Source organism: Ambystoma mexicanum, chromosome 5q, assembly GCF_040938575.1.
Source record: "Ambystoma mexicanum isolate Mex_15411 chromosome 5q, UKY_AmexF1_1, whole genome shotgun sequence".
Lineage (NCBI taxonomy): Eukaryota > Metazoa > Chordata > Amphibia > Caudata > Ambystomatidae > Ambystoma > Ambystoma mexicanum.
In genome coordinates, this window is record NC_090933.1 from 1,280,027,562 (window position 1) to 1,280,049,407 (window position 21,846).

At 48.8% G+C, this 21,846-nt stretch overlaps 1 protein-coding gene across 2 annotated transcripts in view; it reads right to left on the bottom strand.

The window, feature by feature from the left end:
• LOC138498038 (microtubule-actin cross-linking factor 1, isoforms 6/7-like) overlaps window positions 1-21,846 on the bottom strand; it is a 530,795-nt gene that overhangs the window by 214,945 nt on the left and 294,004 nt on the right. For both annotated transcript variants that reach the window (XM_069621876.1, XM_069621877.1), the window contains exon 17: window positions 20,733-20,834. In XM_069621876.1, the coding sequence (XP_069477977.1) occupies window positions 20,733-20,834 (102 nt within the window). The remainder of the gene's footprint in view (window positions 1-20,732; window positions 20,835-21,846) is intronic.

Below are 21,846 nucleotides of genomic sequence, written 5' to 3' on the forward strand. Positions count from 1 at the left end.
AGAAAATTGGCTGCAGCTGTTGTACATTTTCACCTGCAAACAATGCCGCCAATGGAACTTTGTCTGAGGCTATTGAAGATCTGCACACACTCAATGAGACTACGATAAAAGAAACGAGCCCAGCAACACCTGACAACTGGCTCGACAACCTACTTTTCTTGTTCTCATGTAGTTGTATAATATTTTCAAGATAACTGCCCCAATACTCGTCTTGGTACTCATCACCTTTTGTGCATTTCAAGTAGGGCTAAGAATTTGCAAGTGGAGCAGGGCAAGGGGGACATACATGTTGCCGCTGATTGCTGATGGGGCAAGGGAAGCGACACATACAAACATCAACTGAAATGCCTTAATGTGTCCCCCAGGGATTGTTCACAATGCCATCCCTGAATATAAACAAGTATGAGGTGTTCTGGGTAGAATGTTCGGCTGAGGAGGAAGCTTGATTGGTATTGGATTGTTTGCTGATAGAGTACAAGGCACAAAGAGGGAGCTTGCGTAGAGTAACAAGCATATGGCTGCAAAAAGGTGAGCTAATGGCAAAAGATGTGTCGATGGATTAATCGATCGAAAGGGGGTATGTTGTAAGGGTCCAAGCACAACGCTGTCAAGGGGAGGCACACGAACCAGTTATGCAAGTAACATGGTGGCATAAAGTGTAATGTGGTAGGTGACATCGGGAGTGATGATGTCACTGCCCAGGGTGCAGGTTGTGTGGCTATGGTTTGTTAAGACACGGGGGCTGGGTAGCTGGGGCATACGGAGAAAGGGTGCAAGGTGGTTTATGGGGTACTATGGTAAGCGGCTGTGGGGCAGTTTGACCAATAAGCAAACATTAAAGAAGCCATGTTTCATAGACCCAGGTTAGGAAAGCATGTTTGCGAACAGCTCATAATAAAGGGCTGCAGGCTTTTGTGACAGCATTTGTCAATTGCAAGGCTAAGTTTTCCCAGGAGAACGCAGTCACATTGAAGTCGCTCTAGGAGATACTTGGAGGCCCCGGAACTGGGCCCCTGGTTGTCTGAGACGAATTGGCAGAGAAATGAAAATCAAATCCAGTTCATTCAAATCCAGCCAGAGGCCATAAACCCATGCCAAGCTTCCTTAGGAAAGTGCACTGGAAGCCAATGCTGAGATTCTTTACAGAGGCCGTAAACCCATGCCAAGCTTCCTTAGGCAAGGGCATTGGAAGCCCATGCCGAGATTCTTTACAGAGGCCATAAACCCATGCCAAGCTTCCTTAGGAAAGTGCACTGGAAGCCAATGCTGGGATTCTTTACAGAGGCCGTAAACCCATGCCAAGCTTCCTTGGGCAAGGGCATTGGAAGCCCATGCCGAGATTCTTTACAGAGGCCATAAGCCCATGCCAACCTTACTTAGGAAAGTGCACTGGAAGCCAATGCTGAGATTCTTTACAGAGGCCGTAAGACCATGGCAAGCTTCCTTGTGAAAGGGCACTGGAAGCCAATGCCGAGATTCTTTACAGAGGCCATAATCCCATGCCAAGCTTCCTTAGGAAAGTTCACCGGAAGCCCTGTTGAATGATTGCTTTTAACATGTATTTCAATGCGCAGCATTAATAAGACATGAGGCAATCAAACTCAGAGCCCGATGATTTAGCTATGAACTCTTTACTAATGAAGCGCTGAATGGCGCTCGGGTGGAAACCACGCCCACATCAACCACGTGGGCTGCAGCCCACAAACATAGCAATGGAAAAGATACACAGCTCTTTTCCGAAACAATAGAAAGGGGATGTTACAACTGCCCCTCCCTTAATACGTAAACTGGGGTTCATTAGTTCATTTCTTCTATCCACCTTGTAGGCTTGCGTACGTCGCGAGGGGCTGCGTGCAGGTGGAACCTCGCTTACACTGCAGTCACTGGCGCTGTCATCAGCGTCCCAGTCTTCTTCTCTGTATTCAGAGTCCAAATCAGGAGAGTCCTCTTCCCAGTCAGGGTCGGTGATTTCCTGGCCTCTGTTGCCTTCGAACGTTCTGAAGAACGATGAGTACCGTGTGATGGTGCCCCGCGGAGTTGCTGCAGTTATCATTGAGTTTTGTTTGTGTGTCGCAGTCATGGGTTCAGGCTTGACTGCAGGGACATCTTTGGCATCTTGGGTCTGTTTTATCAGAACCTGGTATCCTATTTGGATGTTGCTAGGTATTGCTATTCTCCTTAAATCGGTGTATTCCCTCATTCTTGTTTTGCTTTCTTTGTCCTTCGTTCTTGCAGTGTTGGCATACGTGTTGGGAGGAAAGGCATTTGGATTGTGTGGCAATGTGGTTCTTACCACTCGCCCAAACATCTGGGCGGATGGACATTCCCCTGTTGAGCTGTGTGTGGTGTTTCTGTAGTCCCTTAACAGAGTGCATATTGCCTGCAGGAATGATCCGTTAGTAATTGAGCAGACTTGGAGGGCACGTTTCAAGTTTCCCATAAATCTCTCCACCGTTCCATTGGCTTGTGGCCACAGTGGCGTGATCTTGCGATGTTGAAAGCCAAGGTGTTCCGCGAACATGGCGAAATCATGTCTGCTGAATGGTGGACCATTGTCCGATTTTACAATGGACGGAATCCTGTAGTCTGCAAAAGTCTTTTCTAAAGCCGGTATTACTGCTTGGACACTGTTGGAGTGAATGAGGTGCACCTCTGGAAACCTGGACATTTCATCGACAATCACCAGCACGTACTTGCCATTTGCCAGCAGGCTGAACATGTCAATAGCCACCTCGTCCCATACTTGCAGAGGCATCGATGACATCTTGAGAGGCTGTGGGAAGGTGCGTGGGGCGACTGCCATGCACGCAATGCACTAGCCTAGTAGCTGTTCCACTTTCTCATCCATCTGAGGAAACCACACCTTGGTTCTAAGCCGAAGCTTTGTCGATACGATTCCCCTATGCCCCGAGTGTACTAGTGCAAGCACTTGCTCTTGTAAACTTGCAGGGATGACAATTCTGTTTTCTTTCCTCAGAAGGCTTTACGGCGACATGGACGGTGTGTGTCGAATGAGCTTGAAGGTGTTGAAGTATCTCTTCAGTTGGAGACAGAGATTGTCCCTGGTCGATTTTTGTATGCCACTGGCTTAACCCTCAAGTATTCTTATATTTTTTGAAGTAGGCAGTATTTCTTCAGGGCTTCTGTCAGTTGAGCACATGCAATGGATTTGGGAAGTGCATTGCTTATTAGGTAGTGTATGTATTGGTTCTCTTTGATGGATTGGTATTCGTCGTGAGCGGGAAGCGGGTGCCTGGACAAAGATCCACCGGGTTGTTATCCTTCCCCGGGTGGTGTATGATCTTGAAAGAGTATTCTTGCAGCCTCAGTCCCCACCTAGCGATGTGTGGTGGCATTTTAGCTGTTGGTTCGCCATATATTGTGGTGAGGGCCTGGTGGTCAGTTATTATTGTGAACGGGCGTCCATATAGGAACAAGTGGTAGTGTTCACATGCCCATACAACCACTAGGCTTTCCTTCTCCGGTTGGGAGTACCCACACTCAGTTGCTGAGAGGCTGCGGCTTGCATATGCTACGATCCGCCTCGGGGAGTTGGGTGACGCTCCTGGCTTCGATTGTGCTAATATCGGCACCTAACCAGACAGGGCTGGTATTGACCGTAAATTCTGCATGGAGATCCGGGTCATAGTATGCCACGCAGGATGCTGATGCAATGCGTTTCTTGATCTCCTTGAAGGCTTCCTCGCACTCATCAGACCAGTAGAATTTTTGATGTTTCCCCATGAGTAGTCGGAGAGGCTTGCTCACTGATGCAAAGTCTTGAATGTAACGCGTACAGTAGCTTTCCATTCCCAAGAATTATCGTACTGCGGACACGGAGGTGGGTGTAGGAGTCTCTGCCAGTGCTTGTACCTTTTCCAGGTCTGGTTGTAGGCCGTTGCTTGAGAATATGAGCCTGAAACATTTTAGGTTCGACTTGCTGAGTTCACACTTGTCGGGGTTGCGCGTGAGGTGAGCATCCTCAAGGGCCATGCACACTCATAGTGTGTCGTTGTGTATTTCTTGTGTGGTGCTGAAAATTAAAATGTCATCACTATTATTTAAACCATTTGGGATGTGCTTGATATTGATATTTTATTTCTATCGCGTTCATACACAAGTGTTTCATAACTTGATGAATTTCATTTTGGAATATTTCGGGCACTGATGGCACTTCAAGGCTAAGTCTTTTGTACCAAAAGTCCTAGGTGCGTAGAGACAGTAATGATGGTCCTGGAGGATGGATGCATTTCAAGCTGATGATAGCCCTTATTTAAGCCCAATTTCATGAATATTTTTCCCCATGTAGTAGATGCATCATGTCCGTCATCCTGAGTGCAAGATGACGTTCTCTTTCTATTGCTACATTTGGAGCCCTCATGTCTACACAAATGCTGATGCTGGACTGGTTCTCCTTTTTGGGCACGGGCACAACGGGGATCACCCACGGTGTGGGACCTGACACAGGTTCAATTATGTCTTGTTCTAACAGGGATTGAATTTTGTCTTCCACCTGTCTCTGGATATTGAGGGGAATGCCTCTGTAGTGTTGAGCTGTTGGTTGAATGTGGGTATTTATGTATAGTTTGATCCGTTTGTCTTTGAGCTTCCTCAGACCTTTAAATAACGTCGGAAACATTTTCTGTATCATTCCTTGCGGGCTGCTGGTATACGCAGACATGATCTGGTACATTCCATGTATGAGACCCATTTGGATGGCTGACCGAAAGCTAAGTATGCTTCCTCCTGCTACCTCTCCTTTTATGACATATATTTTGCCCATTTTACTTTTGGCCTTGTATTGACATGTGGCTGTATACATGCCTCGGCAGGTGAGAGGCTTGTTCGTGTCATATGGTTAGATTAGAGTGTCTGCTTTACTTAAATCTTTCTTTGTGGTTAAGGATTTATATGTGTCCTCGTTAATCACATTTACCATGGCTCCAGTGTCAAATTTCATCCAGCATTCTGCTTTTCTGGAGCAATTTCGATTCAGAGCCAGCTATTGGCTGCGACTTGAGTGCTTCATCCGTCGAGTATCGATCAAAGTCACAATATTTAGCATGTTTTCTCAGTCTCATCACAAAGTTATCCATGTTTTCCCCTTTTTCTTGGGTGGTAGTATGGAAAATATGCCTCTCATAAACTACGTTTCTCAGCGGTGCAAAGTAATTATTCAGGGAGTCAATTACACCTTGGAATGCATCAGTGTTATTTTCTGGCAACTCAAATACAATGTCCCTTACCAACGGGCCAAGCGAGAGCATTAAAATTCCCCTTAGGCAGCCATCTTCTTGGACCCCTGACGCATCAATATATATCTGCAGTTCCTTGAGCCATCTAGCCCATCTGGGTGCCAGGCTACTGGTGCCAGTAATATCGAAATGTGGCATGGCATGCAGCTTTAATGAGTCAGTGCCACCCTCTTACCTGGGCAGAAAGGCACGGAGAGAAGAGCTGGATTGGGGGCTTTGCAGTGTGCTGTCTGCCTCATTACTCGAGATGGTGGCAGAGGTTTTGTCTGGTGTGCAGGACTTTTAATTTCTCACCTTAGCAGGCTGCAGTGCTGTGTCTTTGATGTTTACTGCTGGACTGTATGACCGAAAAGAAACAAAGTGTCCAGGGCACGTGTTGTTGCTGGGCTCAGTGCTCGCAGCCGATAGGGTGAATGTCAGCATGCGGTTTTCTGTTTAAAACAGGCTTTCACCTTTGATGAAATGTTAGGCATTTAAATATGCCACGTTAGTGCTCCGGAGCAGTTTCCTCCATGAAGGTGCTTGAAAATGTGTATTTGATGAGACCCACGTGGTGAGGTAGGCATCATACGCGTCGCGGCTATGCTTTCTTTGTAACATGCGAGTTTATTTTTCCTCCATGGCAGTGCAATTGGCCTTTATTTGTGCAGGCTTTCTCACCCTTCGTGATGTGTCCTCCTGCAATGTGGACCGGTGCGCAGTGTGGTGTCACGTGCCCTGACGTAGAAGGTCACGTGACACAGGAAGGGGAGGAGAAAATAAAGGAATCACCGGAACTGGCGGTCCCACGCCAGTCCGGGTTTACGCAACCCAACGTGTGGTCGCGTGTCTGATTGCAGTGCCGCGCCTGCGTGCTAGGCGCCCGAGCAGGCCTCCGCCGAGGCCCACTTCACCTTCCAGCTGCCGCCCGCATCACCGGCGGCAGCAGACATCACACGCAGCACGGCAGTCTGCGTTGCCGCGCGGAGATTCAGGGTAGCTGGAAATGTTCACGTCGGTGCGATCTTCCAAAGGACACGCTGGATTCCAGATGTTTCCTCGTCGCCATTGCTGAATGATTGCTTTTAACACATATTTCAATGCGCAGCATTAATGAGACGGGAGGCAATAAAACTCAGAGCCCGATGATTTAGCTTTAAACTCTTTACTAATGAAGCGCTGAATGGCGCTCGGGTGGAAACCACGCCCACATCAACCACGTGGGCTGCAGCCCACAAAAATAGCAATGGGAAGGAGACACAGCTCTTTTCCAAAACAATAGAAAGGGGACGTAACAGACCCAGGCTGAGATTCTTTAGAGAAGTTTGCCTTAAACCCATAAGAAAAATCAGATTTTTCTCAGCCCTCCTATAAATAAACATTTCAATTTCAGGAGATTAATAGATTAATAACCCAAAGGAGGAGAAGAGTTTCTTGTTATGTTGCAAGTAAATTATATAAGGTGCACATCTTTGAAACGTACAATCCTGTTCTTAAATGTTCTGCAGAGCGCAATCCTAATGAGCCAGTTCACAAGCGTTCTAAGCAGACCTTACAGTGTTCTAGTGGGTAATGTCAGGTTGTCCACATCGTTGTGTGGGCGGGCCTCCGTTGAGGCCCAAAGGACATGACGTCCCAGACGTGACATCAGGGGAAGGGGAGGGACGGGGTAAGGTTTCGGTAGTTCCGCCGATGTAATTAATAAAGAAGGTTGCAATATACCCCGGCGCCCGCGTGTGATTGCTGCGCACGCGAGGGCCCGCATAGGGGACACATCAGGGCGAAGTGGAACCCCAACACTGGCGACGAGCGGGCACGGACTCCCGCTGGCGCCGTGCCGAGGTCTGCGGTCGAGCAGTACAGCGCGTCGGCGCGCCTCGGGCACGGCAGGTGATTCTGTGCGGCCCCACCTCCCGAGTGACAGAGGGCCCGGGAAGAGCACACGGGCACCCTGCGCCCGCCTCTCTGACGGCTGAGGTGGGAACCCCAACAGGTAAGTCTCTCACCTTGAAACACTTGTGTATAGGCGCGTTACAAATGCCATATCATATCATACCTTTGATTCTGACGAACCTCGGTTCAAATCCCAGATTCGCCAACAAAAGCAAATTAGATTAAAGTTGTCAAATGGATTTCAGTCATCTGGGGAGACAGTTTCTGACGGATCCAGGAAGATGCGGCCCAATGAGCAGCGCTGCTCCTAGCAAGCACGGTGCACTGTTTCGATGCTCCAGTGCTGCGCCTAGCAGGCCCAGTGCACTATTCCCATGCTCCCACGGCTGCCTCCCCCCACCCACCGCGTCTCACTGTAGCCAGTACTTCATTTATGGAGTCTCCTTCCACTGACGCATTGTATGCATTTTCCAGTACACTCTATTTCGGTGCGGCCGGTTTGGCGCGGCTGATTGGCGCGACCAGTCCAGGGCAGGGATGTTTTGGCCCCAGCATAATTCTACACCCAATACATTCTTTTTAATTAAAAAAAAAAAAAAAAAATGTTGCTGTCTCGGACCCTGGCCTGCAGGGCCGCAGGTTTACCCACTAGGCTATCGAAATCTTATGACTTTGAAAGGCACCCGTTACTTATATTAATGAACACAGGTCATGAAGGACACGTGACGCTTATGATGCTTAACTGCCATGTCCCATCCCACCCCCCAATGTGACAAGGCCTTTTTTAGTGATTGTGGTATTTCGCCATTCAATGTCTTCTAACATTTTCTGTTTCATTAACCACTTAAGCGGTATCTCGTCCTTGGCAACAGGGAGGTAATCCCAAGGAGGAGTTACCTCGTCCGTGGCACTTAAGGGGTATATATGTAACTGATGCATTGCAAATCGATAAGATGGCATGGCCTTGCGGTTAACTGTGCAGCACGCAGCCCTACAGGCCAGGGTTCCGAGTCGGCCTTAATTGTATCTTTATTTTTTTGGTAATTGTATTGCAATTGTAATGTTAAAAGAATAACTAGAATTGCGCCGAACAGGTCGCGCCAAACCGGCTTCTGCGGCTAAACGTCCGCGCCATACCGGCAGTGCCGAAATGTCCTACTCTGTGCATTTTTGGTTGGTGAAAACATAAATTAGTGGCGTGCACCCTCTGCGGGCGAAATAGGAAAATGCAGTTTCATTTCATAGAAAACTAAAAAGAAAACGAGTGCTCGGATTTTTGTAGGTAGCATTCAGTTATGTTGTAATGCACAGCTGGGGCTTGTTAAAAGGGAAATTATTACCCAAACGTTGGAAGGTGAGGCTCGTGCAGCAGAGGATTATGTTGGAGGCGTTTCTGACACCAGAGAACATGTTCACATCCGGTAAGATAAACAACTCAAGTAATTGCTAGTCTGTGTGGCCACAAGCACACCTGGTTCCGATGAAATGGGAATGGGGCAGAGTGTGGACTACTGGCACAATCACAGCAAGGCGGCCTTTACAGTGCTTCAAGGGGGATGGAGGGAGGGGGGAATGGGCAGGTATTCATCGATCTGGACTTTAAGTGGGCCAGGACTCAGCCACAGTAGGTCCAAAAATTGCTCTCGCACTGGGGGCCCTTTAGGGCTCCCGAGCTCATTTCTATTAATCTTACCAGGTCCCTCTTAATTTTAATACTTCTTTCCTTTCACTTCCTATTTGTGTGTCTCCCTCTCGATTTGTCCCATTCCCCCACACAGCTCCTTTTAAACTCTGTGTGCGCGTTACTCTAGTTTCTGGAGACTTGGAAAACGACCAACATTTCAGTATAATGGTGTAATCTCAAGTTATTAATTGGTTGCGTCAACCTAATGCAGCCCCTCTCTCAAAAGATACTCACTAATCACAGACGGTTGTAGCTCCACTTTGCCACCAGTATTGTGATTAACAATAGTTGGCATCTTTTCAGACCTCCCAATTTCTGCAGATAAGTGTTAAAATGAATTTCTAAAATCTGCCCCTGGAGGAGGATTTTGGGATGTCCTTTGATTTGTGGTTAACGGGGAAGAAACTGAGAGGTTAGTCAAAACCCAATCAAGGTACGGTAGCTGAGCAGTCCAGGCTCGGCCTCGGGAAGGGGGCGAGAGTGGTCCACACAGAACACCACCAGTAATTCCAATTAGACAGAAAGTATATAAAAATAGTTATTTATTAGGCCTTTAGGAACGCACTAAGCATTACAAAAATGACACATACGTATTGTCAATCAAAACCATATATAACCTAGACACACATTCTTCATTAGGAGAACAGAAGTGCATATCAATTAGTTAACAGTGCAATACAGGCGACAAAGCCTTTGTCGGGCCGGTTGCAGCCGTGTCCTGGCCATCATTGAAAGTGAAAAGGGCCTATGTGTAGTCTTCTCTCCGTTCCCTGGCGGCCATCTTTTTTTTGTTTACTTTTTTCTTTGTTTTTCAAAGGCCACCATGGAAAGGGAGAGTGGACTACGTTTAGTTCCTTCTTCCTGTTGCGTAGTGGCTATATTTTACTTTTATCAGTTGCTAGACCCCACAGCCATCTAGCAACTTTAAAAAATAACTATTAGTATCCCAGTGTTATGGGCTGTGTTACTAATAGCAATAAGCCCCTTGCCTAGGGGTATTACCACTTCAGCTAATGCCCCGGGGCCTACGCTAAGGCCCTCGCTTCGCTTGTGCCTTTAACTAAGGCACACGGGGTATTACTTGAAGCAGGAATGTTCCCCCTGCGAGGGGCTTATTGCTCGAGTCAGATGGAAAAAGAAACGGGTGACACAAACACAAGAATAGCTTCCCTCACTTATAATCAGTACAACCCGAAATTGACATGGGGCCTTGTGCCCAAAAGTCACAAGTTCCAGATTATAACTTCTTCAGGTGAGTCTAAGTCAAAACTATGCAGTGCGCTGCTGGTGGTGCTCAGTAAAGTTTTTAAAAGTTAGATAAGTATTTCCCCAAAATCAGGTAAGTTCCCCACTCTATCCTATTTACTAGGAGAGACCTGGGAAAGAAACCTTCGCCCAGGTTTGACGACTGCCGGTCTTTTGGAATCCATTGAGGACACAATCTCTGCGCTTGGTTCCAGTGAGGAACGCCCAGGGGTTACGGGTGCAGAGGTCACTTATTGTGTCAGGCGTGTGTTGCGTTGCACAGTGAACGGTTCCAGAAGAAGATCCCAAATAAGGAAAAGGTGCAGACCCTTCAGCACACCTCATGGGATAGAAGGATTCTTCCAACAAAGATCACTGCGTTCAGGCGGCTACAGGTGATCGTCAGCGGCGAACACAGAAGCAGCCCCATTTCAGCTTCCCTTGCAGTGACACGGCTGGAATTGCGAGGACATGCAGCCTGTGGCACAAATTGAAGATTTGTATATTTCTAAGGCTCTGCTCGGAATGATGATGGCTGCAGCCAGGTAGCCCAGGCGGAGGCTGGTCAGTCCACCAGGTGGTCCAGGGACATTTCCGAAGGCTTTCAAGGCACGGATCCTCGAGCAGGTGTCGAAACCTGTGGTTTCCACCAGTCCAAGGATCGAAAGACCAATGAGGGTCTTCAGAGAGCAGGCAGAGGAGCAGGGCTTCACCGGGCCAACCACTGCAGTCGATGCTGGTCAGCTGCAGGGGCCATCAGTGGGCTGTTCTTCCTTGTAGATGACATGGATCAACAATGATCTGTCGATTAACCCCGGCCCACCAATGGTAAGGCTCTGTAACATTCAAACAGCCCAGGGTTATCCAATCCTGGAAAAACCACTGGTCATCACATCCATCCAGACATTTGGGCGCCAGAGGATGTGGACTGGGTCCAGACAGTCCCAGCCCCCTCCTGGCTCAGACACACAGAAAGCCCACTTGACCTCGAAGGCAGCAGCTTTCCTCGGGAAAGGGGTTACCATGTATGGCATTTCCTGACCTGAAAACCCAGGAAGAAAGTCAAAAGGACAAGATAGCCAAAGAACAAGCAACAATCTTGTGGCAGGGCCATTTTAGGTTGCTAGCCCCATTTAGTAGCCCCTCAAAGTAGATGCAAAAGTGTACAAGAATAATACCACAAAAACAGTTTAAAAAAATGTTTTAATAACACACAGCTGCCACCAGCTTGTCTCAATGCAACCAAAACCCAAAAGGTAAAAAGGTCATAAGGATACATGGTATCCTAACTTCACTTCAGGGGATTTGTGTAATTGTAAAAATACAAGAATTCTTAGGGACTAGTTGGTTTCCCCATAAGAATGAGCAAAACGGGCAAGGGAAGTGAAGCAGACGACCTTACTGATCTCCAAAAGTCAGTACAGGGTTAAAAGAATAAGCAAAAAGACTGGGGGTCCCATAAGAATCTATGGAGGGAAAGGTGCAAATAGAAAATCACTCCTAACAATACGGCACAGTGAAATACAATGATTTGTCCAAGATCACACATTTTAGTTAAGCGTTAAAGCTAGGATTGTAACCCACAGTTCAATTCAGGCGCTTCGCTGCATACCTCCGGAGCTCCAGTTGGTTCACATATTTAGATTTTGCCCAGCACAAACTACATTTAATGCAACTTGGCAATGTGTGCATTTGTGCAGAAACCTGTTAAGCCAAAAGATTATCAGTGCAAGTTTAGTTTACACATCCTTAATGGAGGACCACAGGCTTCAGAATGAAAAGTAATGCCAGGCTGGAAAATCCCCTGCTTAAGCCCACTTTATTTTCAGAATTGTGAAATGCAGGCTGTTATCAAAATGTGAACATCCACATGCAAGCAATCCCATTTTTAGGTCTCAAACTAGCCAACAGAATAGATATAAACCAGGCTTTAAAAGTGAAGCTTTATTTGCTGCCGACATTCATTGCCCACTAAGAAGGGCCATTTTGTGTCCAACAACTGGAGTGGTTCATGGGCTTTCAGTCTGAAACCGCTCATCACAGTTCCAGTCACTTAAACACTGTGGGCCTCATTACGACCCTTGCGGAAATGGAAAAATGATGGCGGAAATGCAATACCGCCATCGAACACCGCTCGTTGCGATCATGACCCGTCACCGTAAAGTACGATGCCATTAGCGAACCCGCAGTGAACGGCAACGCTAACTGCACCAAGTACGCGCACGCGCGCCTTGCAAAACCGGAATCACCGCCATGGCGCAACGGTACGCGAATTCTGACCCTAGCGGACATGTACTGAACGCCATCAAGCACGTCGTAAAGTACCATTCCGCCATGGCGAGAAATACGGCAACGCGAACCAACCGTAAATGGCCCACTGAGTGCCTGTACTCCACTCCCTGGCCTCATTGCACAACTCCTGGCAGGCGCAATGTACTCACACTATGCAACCAGTGAAATCCACAATTCACCCATGCATGCCAACGTAGAAAAGCATGCAGGGGCTCAAAGCGCCCCGTGAGTGGGCATCCATGTACGGCATGTCACCATAGCCGTACTGACGCAGCACAGGCATGTGAAGGTACAATACATCAAAATGAAAATCAAGAACACATGACACAAAACAACAGTAGTCCCCCATCGCTTGCCACCAGCGCAAGGCAACATCCAAAACAGCATCCTGAGGGGGATTGCACCAGCCCTGTACTCATGCCAGTAAACAAACCAACCATCAGCAGAAGCATGTACCACACAAGTCGGCAGAGTGACTGAGCAGCCAGGCACATCCCAAGAGGGGCCGATGGGAGCTGCAGGGCACAGATGGCATCAATACAGAAGCTATTCCAATGGACATGACCCCAGTCCCCCTCCAACAAACGCACGCAAACACAGTCACCTGTGACCAGCCACATTCTGAACAACCCATCATTCCACCAATCGACCTGGCTGACAGGCACCAGTCGGCCAAAAGCCAATCCCCCGCCCCTGAACAGCACATCATGTAAACAGTCACAATGGCAGCCCCTATCCGTGACCATACTGTGCTACGTAGGCAAACGCGGCCAGTACTGTACCACGCAACTCAACTCAGAAGGCGGAACACAATGCAGATCATCACGCAATACATACCGCCACAAAGCGAAATTCGCCACATCACCTGCAAAGAACAACGCAACACGACAAATATCGGAATACAATTTAAATGCACATCCAAATGACAAAGGCCCCACAGCAATTTGCAATATACCACCAAAACAACCATCATCACCGAGGGCTGCATCTGCAATAATTGACCGGCTTCCACTTGTGTGACGCCCTGTACCATCATGGCACACAGGGCCTACATCAACGTTCCAAAAGGCACCATGGAAGCGGCAAGAACCGCAGGTCCGTCCCATGAGGCAGGCACTAGTCGAGCTGAAAGGCCGAAATGTTGCACCTAGCCACCAGTACAGCGTAAGGGCATGTGGCCCATTGGCGATCGTCCCATATGATCGAAATGGTGCTCCACTGATTCACCCGAAGCTGCAGGAGTCGAGAGTAAAAACCATCTGGAGGAGTGGCGTAGAGATGGCATCTGCAATAGGGCAGGAGATACCTGTCACCCAAAAGAAACACAAATCAACCGATTGCATTACGGGACTCATGATGCATTACAATCTTCATTCAACACACCAAATCCACACCCATATGCATGCTAGCCCACTCCAAAGGAATATACACACCCCTAAATCAGTATCGAATCATAACGAAACCAATCGAGCTAAATACACCATTGTCAACGTCGGTTACTGTGCATGCGTCCGTCAAGATAGAACCCATGACATGGGATTAGTAACGTGCCTAGACACAAGTGTATGAAGGCGCGTCGAGACAGGGAGGATCCGACAAGGGCAGATAGACGTATGTCCCACTATGGCAGCCTTGCATCACATAACGCAGGGGAAGGGGAGTGAATCAAAAAACCCATGTACATGGCAGACCCTAAACGGAATCATCAGTCCATGCATCCACACATCATTCCCTCATCCCGCAATGAAAACGCATGAATATTCACTCACATAATATGTGAAACTTCCATCGCGTCTGTGCGTAATGCAGTCCGCAAAAACCACTGTGCCCCTGGCCGGATCTGTAGTGTTGTGAGGCAAGATGGATTTGGGAACGTCCTGCCTCATCGTCCACTATGCTGTTGCGCATCCCATTCAATTCATATCATTCATTGCCTGCTCGTTATGGGCCATGTCCCAAGGACATACTACAATAGAACGTTACATTTCCAGCCAGACCTGTGGGCGTATCCTCGCCGCTACTTCAAAACCCAAAATGCTGGCCTTCGAATTCCTCACTTGCAACATTACGTCGAAAAGGCTTCTGTGAACGCTTGCATTCACAATTACATCAATGTAGTGCGGCTGTGTGTCATGATGCTAACTGGCTGCAATCACAAATGGGACGCCACGCCCGTCGGTGAAGTACGTTACTGTGCTGCATGAGGGTCGGCCATCGATCGAGCCCTACATACCACTGACTCTTCACAGGTATGTAAGCGGCTGCAATCATAGCATGTGTAACAATGGGAGCATACCATGAAGATCAGTCAAAGTACATCACACTGCCATCGGGATTTGATACATGATTCAAATCCCAAGATGCCATGCGGCCAAATTCAGCCTTACGTGCGGGACGTGCTCGGCCAGAAGGGATTGCATCTGCCACAGATTCATTCAATCAGCACAGGTGGAGGCCATACAGGCCGACAGCACATATATTGCAGACCCAAACCCCTCCCACAACCACTCCCACTCCAAAATGCTACCGGCAGGACTAGCGATGTTGGGCCTGGGGTACCAGATAGCACTGCAAGTGCTACAACTACAAGAAGACGACGAACAACAACAGGTACAACAACCGGGCGCACAGGGGAGACGGAGGAGAAGGAGGAGGAGGAGGGCAAGGCAGGGTCAGCAAGGCCCACAAGCACTGCCACTACCACCACGCAGGCGGCCCGCAATCCCACGCCTCCGAGCCGATCCGTTCAACCTCACTGCTGAGCAGATCCACACCCTCTACCGTTTGGACCGGGACACCATAATCGCCATTGTGGACATGACACATGCTGACCTCGTGAGCATGATAGATAGCCCAACCGCCATCCCACCCCTACTGAAGGTGGTGTCTGCACTCCACTTCCTGGCCACAGGCACCTACCAGCACACAGTGGGACAGTTGCATGGCATTTCACAGCCACTGTTCTCACGGACACTCTTCCAAGTGCACGATGCCCTCCTGAAGCACGCCGACGACCACATCACACTACCACGCACGTACCAGGAGATTACCAACGCTAAAGTGGGATTCCATGCACTTGGCGGCATCCCGGGTTGCATTGGTGCCATCGACTGCACCCATGTAGAATTGGTTGTCCCACATGCCATGGAGGTCCAGTACCGCAACCGGAAACAATTTCATTCAATCAATGTGCAAATGGTGTGTGACTCCAACAAGATCTTTACGCATTGTTGTGCCAGATTTCCAGGATCTACCCATGATTCTATGGTCCTGAGGAACACAAGAATACCACGCTACATGGAGCGACACGCAGGGCACAGATCCTGGCTACTCGGTGAGTCTCATTCCATGCATGACATCGTGGCCCATTTGATGCGTCAATGACCTTGCAGGGGGGGGGGGCTACTTAGCACTATCATTCCACTGACACCCTTAATTCGTCTCATACAGGTGATGCCGGGTATCCACTGAAGAGATGGCTCCTTACACCAATCCGGAACCCACAGAACGAGCATGAGGAGGACTACAACCATGCCCACTCACGTACCCGTGTGGTCATTGAACAGGCATTCGGCCTACTGAAGGCTCGTTTCCGCAGCCTCAGCAGGTCTGGCGGGGCACTCATGTACAGCCATGAGAAGGTTTCTAAGATGGTCATGGCATGTGTCATGCTGCACAACATGTGCATACGTAGGAATGTGCCCATGCCCCCTGACGCTGTACTGCATGCACCTGAAGATGATGATGGTGATGAGGGTGGGGATGTGGAGGCACCTCAAGGAGTCCATGAGGCACAGGATGTACGTGCAATCCGACAGAGCATCATAGATGCATGCTTCTAGCAACCACGCATGGTGCCTATTACACGGAAAGGGGACCTGTGGCACTGTGTGTGTGTAGTACAGGCACATTGTGGACTGTACGCCTATGAAGGCCTCGTACGCAAATATCAATGTCCACACATGTCATTGGATGATAATGAGGTGCTGTATTGTTAATGTGATTTGATTTATACACCCTATGGACCCGCCACCCAGTGAAGCCCAACACACCCACTCCACCCTACTACCTCCCCCCCCAACACCAGTGTCCAAATATGCATGCTGTCCGTGGGTAGACGCTATTGCAAGCCCCCTCTACGGGTATCAGGGGCACCCCTGCCCGTGGAGCGCAGGTTCCTGCCAGATCTGCGTTGGGGGCTGCCCTGGACGGAACTTGCCACGGATGATGTCTCTGCCTGCTCGCGTCCATGCATGTCTCTGAGGGTTTGTGAGAGCTCCGAGAGCACACGGCGCACAGCAGCAAGTTCAGCACAAACGTCTTTGGACGTCGCATGCAGTTCCCCCCTCAGGCTCTCGGTGCTTTTCTACATTTGTGCTCTCAGGCTCTCGGTGCTTCTCTCCATTTCTCCCCTGAGGCTCTCACTACTTTTCTCTATTTGTGCCCTGAGTGTCTCGGTGGATGTTTCCATGGCTGCCCTGGAACCCCCGCATTCATTTGCATGGTCCTTGAGTAGCGTGGACGCTTCCTGCTGTTGCTCGATCAGCAGGTCGAGGGACTGTTGCCTCTGCTGGGCCATGGACATTTGCGGTGGTGTGACAGGGGGGCTGCTCAACACATGTTGCCTTGGCACAGGACTTGTGGGGGTTGGCCAGTCGTCGTCTTCAGGGTGCCCCTGCGTGGTTTCGTCATGGTGTAGGGGATGGAACATGCAGGGGGATTGGGAAAGGTCATGGATGGTACCTACGTCGCCAGCACTGTTTTCCGTGTCGGAGCATGCTGGCATGACAGCTGTCTCACCTATGGTGCTGCTACCACCAGAGGCAGTGCCATCAGATACGTTCTTTGGGGGGACCTGTGGTGCTGGGGTTTTGGACTTGCTGGCTGCTGGGGTGCCTGTTGCAGTCCCCTCCAGTGTGCTGCCACTTGATTCCTGCTGCTGCCGTGTCTTGATCCTTGCACCTGAGGTGGAGGCTCTTGGGACGTTGGTCCTGGCCCTCTTTGCAGGCGTGCTGGTAGGGGTGTCCTGCAGCTCGTCGTTGGTATCGGACCCTGTGGTGGAGTAAAGAGGGGCGAGCGTTAGTTATGGGTCTGTCGGATTTGGAATGGCAACGTATCAAATGCATTGGGGTGGTACATGTGGCTGATTTGGGACTGGGCCTTGGAGGTGGTCTCATTTTCGTGTGGATTGAGGATGCATTCATTTGGCTGCCTGCAGTTAGGGGGTGCATGCTGCACATGTAGGGGTTGTTTATGGCTTCTTGATTGATTTGTTTGTTCATTCTGACTTTTAGAGGGCGCTGTCAGGGCAAAGTATGTATTGCACTATGGGGTCACATGGTACTGCACATGTTCGTGGTTTGTGGATTTCGCATTGTTTCTCTTGGCCAACCTACCTGATTCTCCGGATGTCGGCACTCCTTTCTCCATCCCTCCGACTCCCTCTATGCTCTCCATTCCTATGGTGGAGGCGCAGATTTCCTCCCAGGGGGTCAACTTGATGGGCGACTCTGAACCCCCCCCGGTAGCTGTGGCGATGTTCCTGTTCGCAGAAAGTATGCTGCGTACGCGGATCCGCAGGTCGTCCCACCGCTTGCGACATTGCTGTGGCGCGCGGGGTGTTGTCCCCACCGCACTTACGCGCTGTGCCACCAGGGCCCATATGGCCTTCTTGTTGGCAAGGGCCGTCCTGGTCATTTGACTGGAGAAGACGACGGCGGAATTTTCCTGGAGGGTCTCGGTGAGCACGGTCAGTTCCTCTCGGGAGAAGTGTACCTGCCGCTTGCGGTCACACGCTTTCTTGGCTACCTTTCCCATATTTATTTTTTTAACTGGGGTTGCTAACGGGTTGGGATGTGTGTCAGGGTCGGATTTTTTATGGTTGTGTTGGGATTCGGATTTTATAGTTGTGCGGCGTGCTGTTTCCCGTTCCGGCCACATGCTTTTACTTCCGTTTCCGTATATTTACGGTGGCCGTAATTTGCGGTGCACGCTCGTTACGGTTACCGCTCATTACGGTGACCGCTAAGATGGGTGGCGGTATTGCACCTGGTGCAGCGTACGGCGGCGGTAAGGGCCGTTTTGGGGTCATTTCCGCCATCGCAGCCTTTCGGATTCCGCCATGGCGTAATGCTCGTGCCCGATGGGTCGTGATTGGCCGCACTTTGCTCCTTCGTGCAATGGCGGAAACGCTATTTACGCTGTTGCGGTCCGGTCAGTCACTTTCCGCCAGGGTCGTAATGAGGCCCTGTGGGTCTGATTCACAGAGCTTTTTCTTCATTATAAAAAGCTTCTGTGAGTCCGTAGTCGTCTAGAAGCAATTGCTGGAAGTTCTCCTTCAGTTCCAAGCAACATCATCAAGGGATTGTGGGTATGCAAATTAGCCCAAATGAAACCCTTTTTCTCCAGGAAATATGGAGATGTCCCGACAGCCTTTCAAAATGTCTGTGTTGGGTTGATTAAGCTATGTATAAGGTGGCACTGTCCTCGAAGAGAAAGACATTCCTGGAGAAAAAGGTTTTCATTTGGTGAAATTTGCATACCCACAATCCCTTGCTGATGTGGCTCGGAACTAGATGTGAACTTCCAGCAATGGCTACTAGTTGGTGTTGTGGAATGTGTGACTTGGCTCAAATGGACAGGGTTACACATTTCAGGTGAAAGGTTTTTTTTTTTTAAAAGCCTTTTTAAGTCCACCATAACCTTCTTAGTGTATTGCATACATGTTTAATGAAGCCTTGCATTGAGTGTATGGAGATTAGAGTCTCGGTAAACCACAGGTTACAAAAGGAACAGAGGCCTAGCTCATCTGAATCCTGCATAAGGAACAGAGGCCTAGCTCATCTGAATCCTGCATAAGGAACAGAGGCCTAGCTCATCTGAATCCTGCATAAGGGACAAACGCAGCAGGGCCTCCAGTCGTAAAATAATCTACACGAGACTTCTCCATTGAAAAGAAGACGTGGGCAAGGAGACAAGTCAACCAAACTGTAGACCTAACAAAATGAAAGGAGGTTAAAATCTGGATGGGGCAGCACACTCCCATAGCTTCTCATTGGACCAAAAATCCCTTTTTAAATATTATGCTCGGTATACAAGCCAGCATGTCAAAAAGGCCCAAATGATCTCCCGGCTCATGTTTTGGAACTACACCCCAAAACGTGTGCTAAAATTCTGCATGGAACCGGCATAGCAATCAGCAAATGGCGACTCTCTCGGTTGCAAACCTCTGGTGTATACTGTGGTTCTATTGACTGGAATTACTGAGCGTAAATTACTTTGTGTTCCTTTTCCTAGCAGAGGGCAGGGGTAAATAGATACATGGTAGGGGTAGTGGGTATGGAGGAGTGGGAAAGGGAAGAGCAGGGGTTTGGTAGCAGGGTGATAGGAGTGTAATAGCAGGGACCACCCCATTAAAAGAAAAATAAACAATGAAAATAAACACGAAGTAACCTACCACTCAGTAATTCTAGTCGGTGAAACAGATCTACATGTGGGGGGAATCCCCGCAGCCCCCCCCAAACTCTCACCCCAAAATGTATTATCACATTATAATCCCACATATATTTGCGGTTAAATTCAGGGTGGGAAAAAATTAATCAGATGAAATTGGATTTGCATTGATGATCTTCGATGTTTTGGTGCAATACCGATGAAACCACATAGAACCGCTCCCACCTGCATCCCAGATTGATGAGTGTGGCACTATTCCTGTCTGCAATGGAGTTAATATGGCCCACTGAGGCAGGGGTCTGAAACCCATGGCTCTCCACCAGAGATGCATTGGACTACAACTCCCATGATCCATCACCATTGTGCCAACTACAGCTGATAGGACATGTGGTCCAACATATCTGTATACTGTGTCTAATACAGGCATAAAGTGCCTAGCCCTATGGCAGATCATCAACATTTGAATCTCCAGATATTGTGGGCCACAACCCCTATCATCTGTAGCCAGCACAATGGGGAGGGATTATGGGAGTTGTAGTCCAGTGCATTTGGAGAGCCATGAGTTCCAGACCCCGGTCTCACAGGTCTATATTAGCTTCATGATATACAACAAATAGTGCCACGGTTGTCTATCTGGGGTGCAGGTACATACTATTTGCAGGTCCGCTAGCCATTCATCAAAGGAAACTACACTGCACAGACTTGTGTTTACCCTCGAATGGGGTACCCATCATAAATATAACATAAAATAAAGACACTCACAAAGGAGCGGAAACCAAGTAGAGAGACATTCTGGAAGGAAAGCAGACTGGCCCTTTAATGATGCAAGCGAGCAAGGGAAATCACTTCAGATTACATTTACATGAATTCATCCAACTTCACTCACCCACATGCAATGAGAAAGTTACTCTGATGTAGAATCATGATCTTACCTTCAACTCTGCCAGCTGCCGTCTCACCATGTCCAAGTCCCCACCGATCAGAAACTCCTCTGAAATGCGTGACTCAGCCATGTCCAGCCATTCAAAGAGCCTCTAAGGAGAAGGAAAGAAAGGGCAAGAGTGTCACTGGATGGAAACCCAGAGGAGGTACTGAATGATTGATTGGCACCTTTCAACAATGAGAAGAGTTTGTAGTGAGATGAGGATTGAAGATTAGCTATACAGCGGTAATAGTTACTAATTGGCTACGTTGCAACTCAAAGAGCCTCTAGAAGGAAGGAGCGTGTGACCAAGGGGGTTCCTGCAGGAATGGGGATAATTCAGTCCCCCGCTGGCCACATGCAGCATTATGAAGAGTCTCAAGAGAGGAGGCTTGAGAGGCCAAGACAGCGATGGACTTAGGCTGTGACTGTGTGGGGTTTGAAGGCAGTAATGAACTGCCTTTGGCCACGTTGGGCCTAAAAGGACAGACTTACGTTCTGGCAATTATTAAGCACACTGTGGACTAGCAGACATAAGACCAGTAGTTTGTTTCAACTGCAAATCCATGGGAACGTTGGTTCATTTGCTAAAATAGAGAGACCATGGAAATGTGTGCATTTTGCAGCTTGGAACAAGGAACATTTTAAATATGAAACTACACTGCAGAAGAGAATTCAAAGGCACACAATAAGGAAACTGATGGATAGAGTAAAACGGCTTCAAATAAGCTACGAGAAGCACCGTCGAGTACAGGACAAGTACTGTTAGCTGTGTCTGCCCTGAGCCCTATTGGATTTCGTCTGGAGGACGTCTGAGGCTGCAACACTGTTGCTTTGCCCGACCTTACAGGAAGAAGGTATCATTTCTGCATTGGAAACCCCGCCTTCTGCTTGGGTAACGCCTCTTCCTGGGTCCTCATATTCCTACCCACCAGCGCACCGCGCGCGCACCTTCAAGTACAGGACAGTTACTGTTGGCTGTTCGTGGTGCGCGGTAGGTGGTAGGTTCTTCTATATTTTGTCTGTTATTTGCTCTGTCTGATTCGATCTAGGAGTTCTAGGAGAATCGGGCATCTGCTTGTCCAAATACACTGATTGGGATTATTATCTACTCGAACATTAAG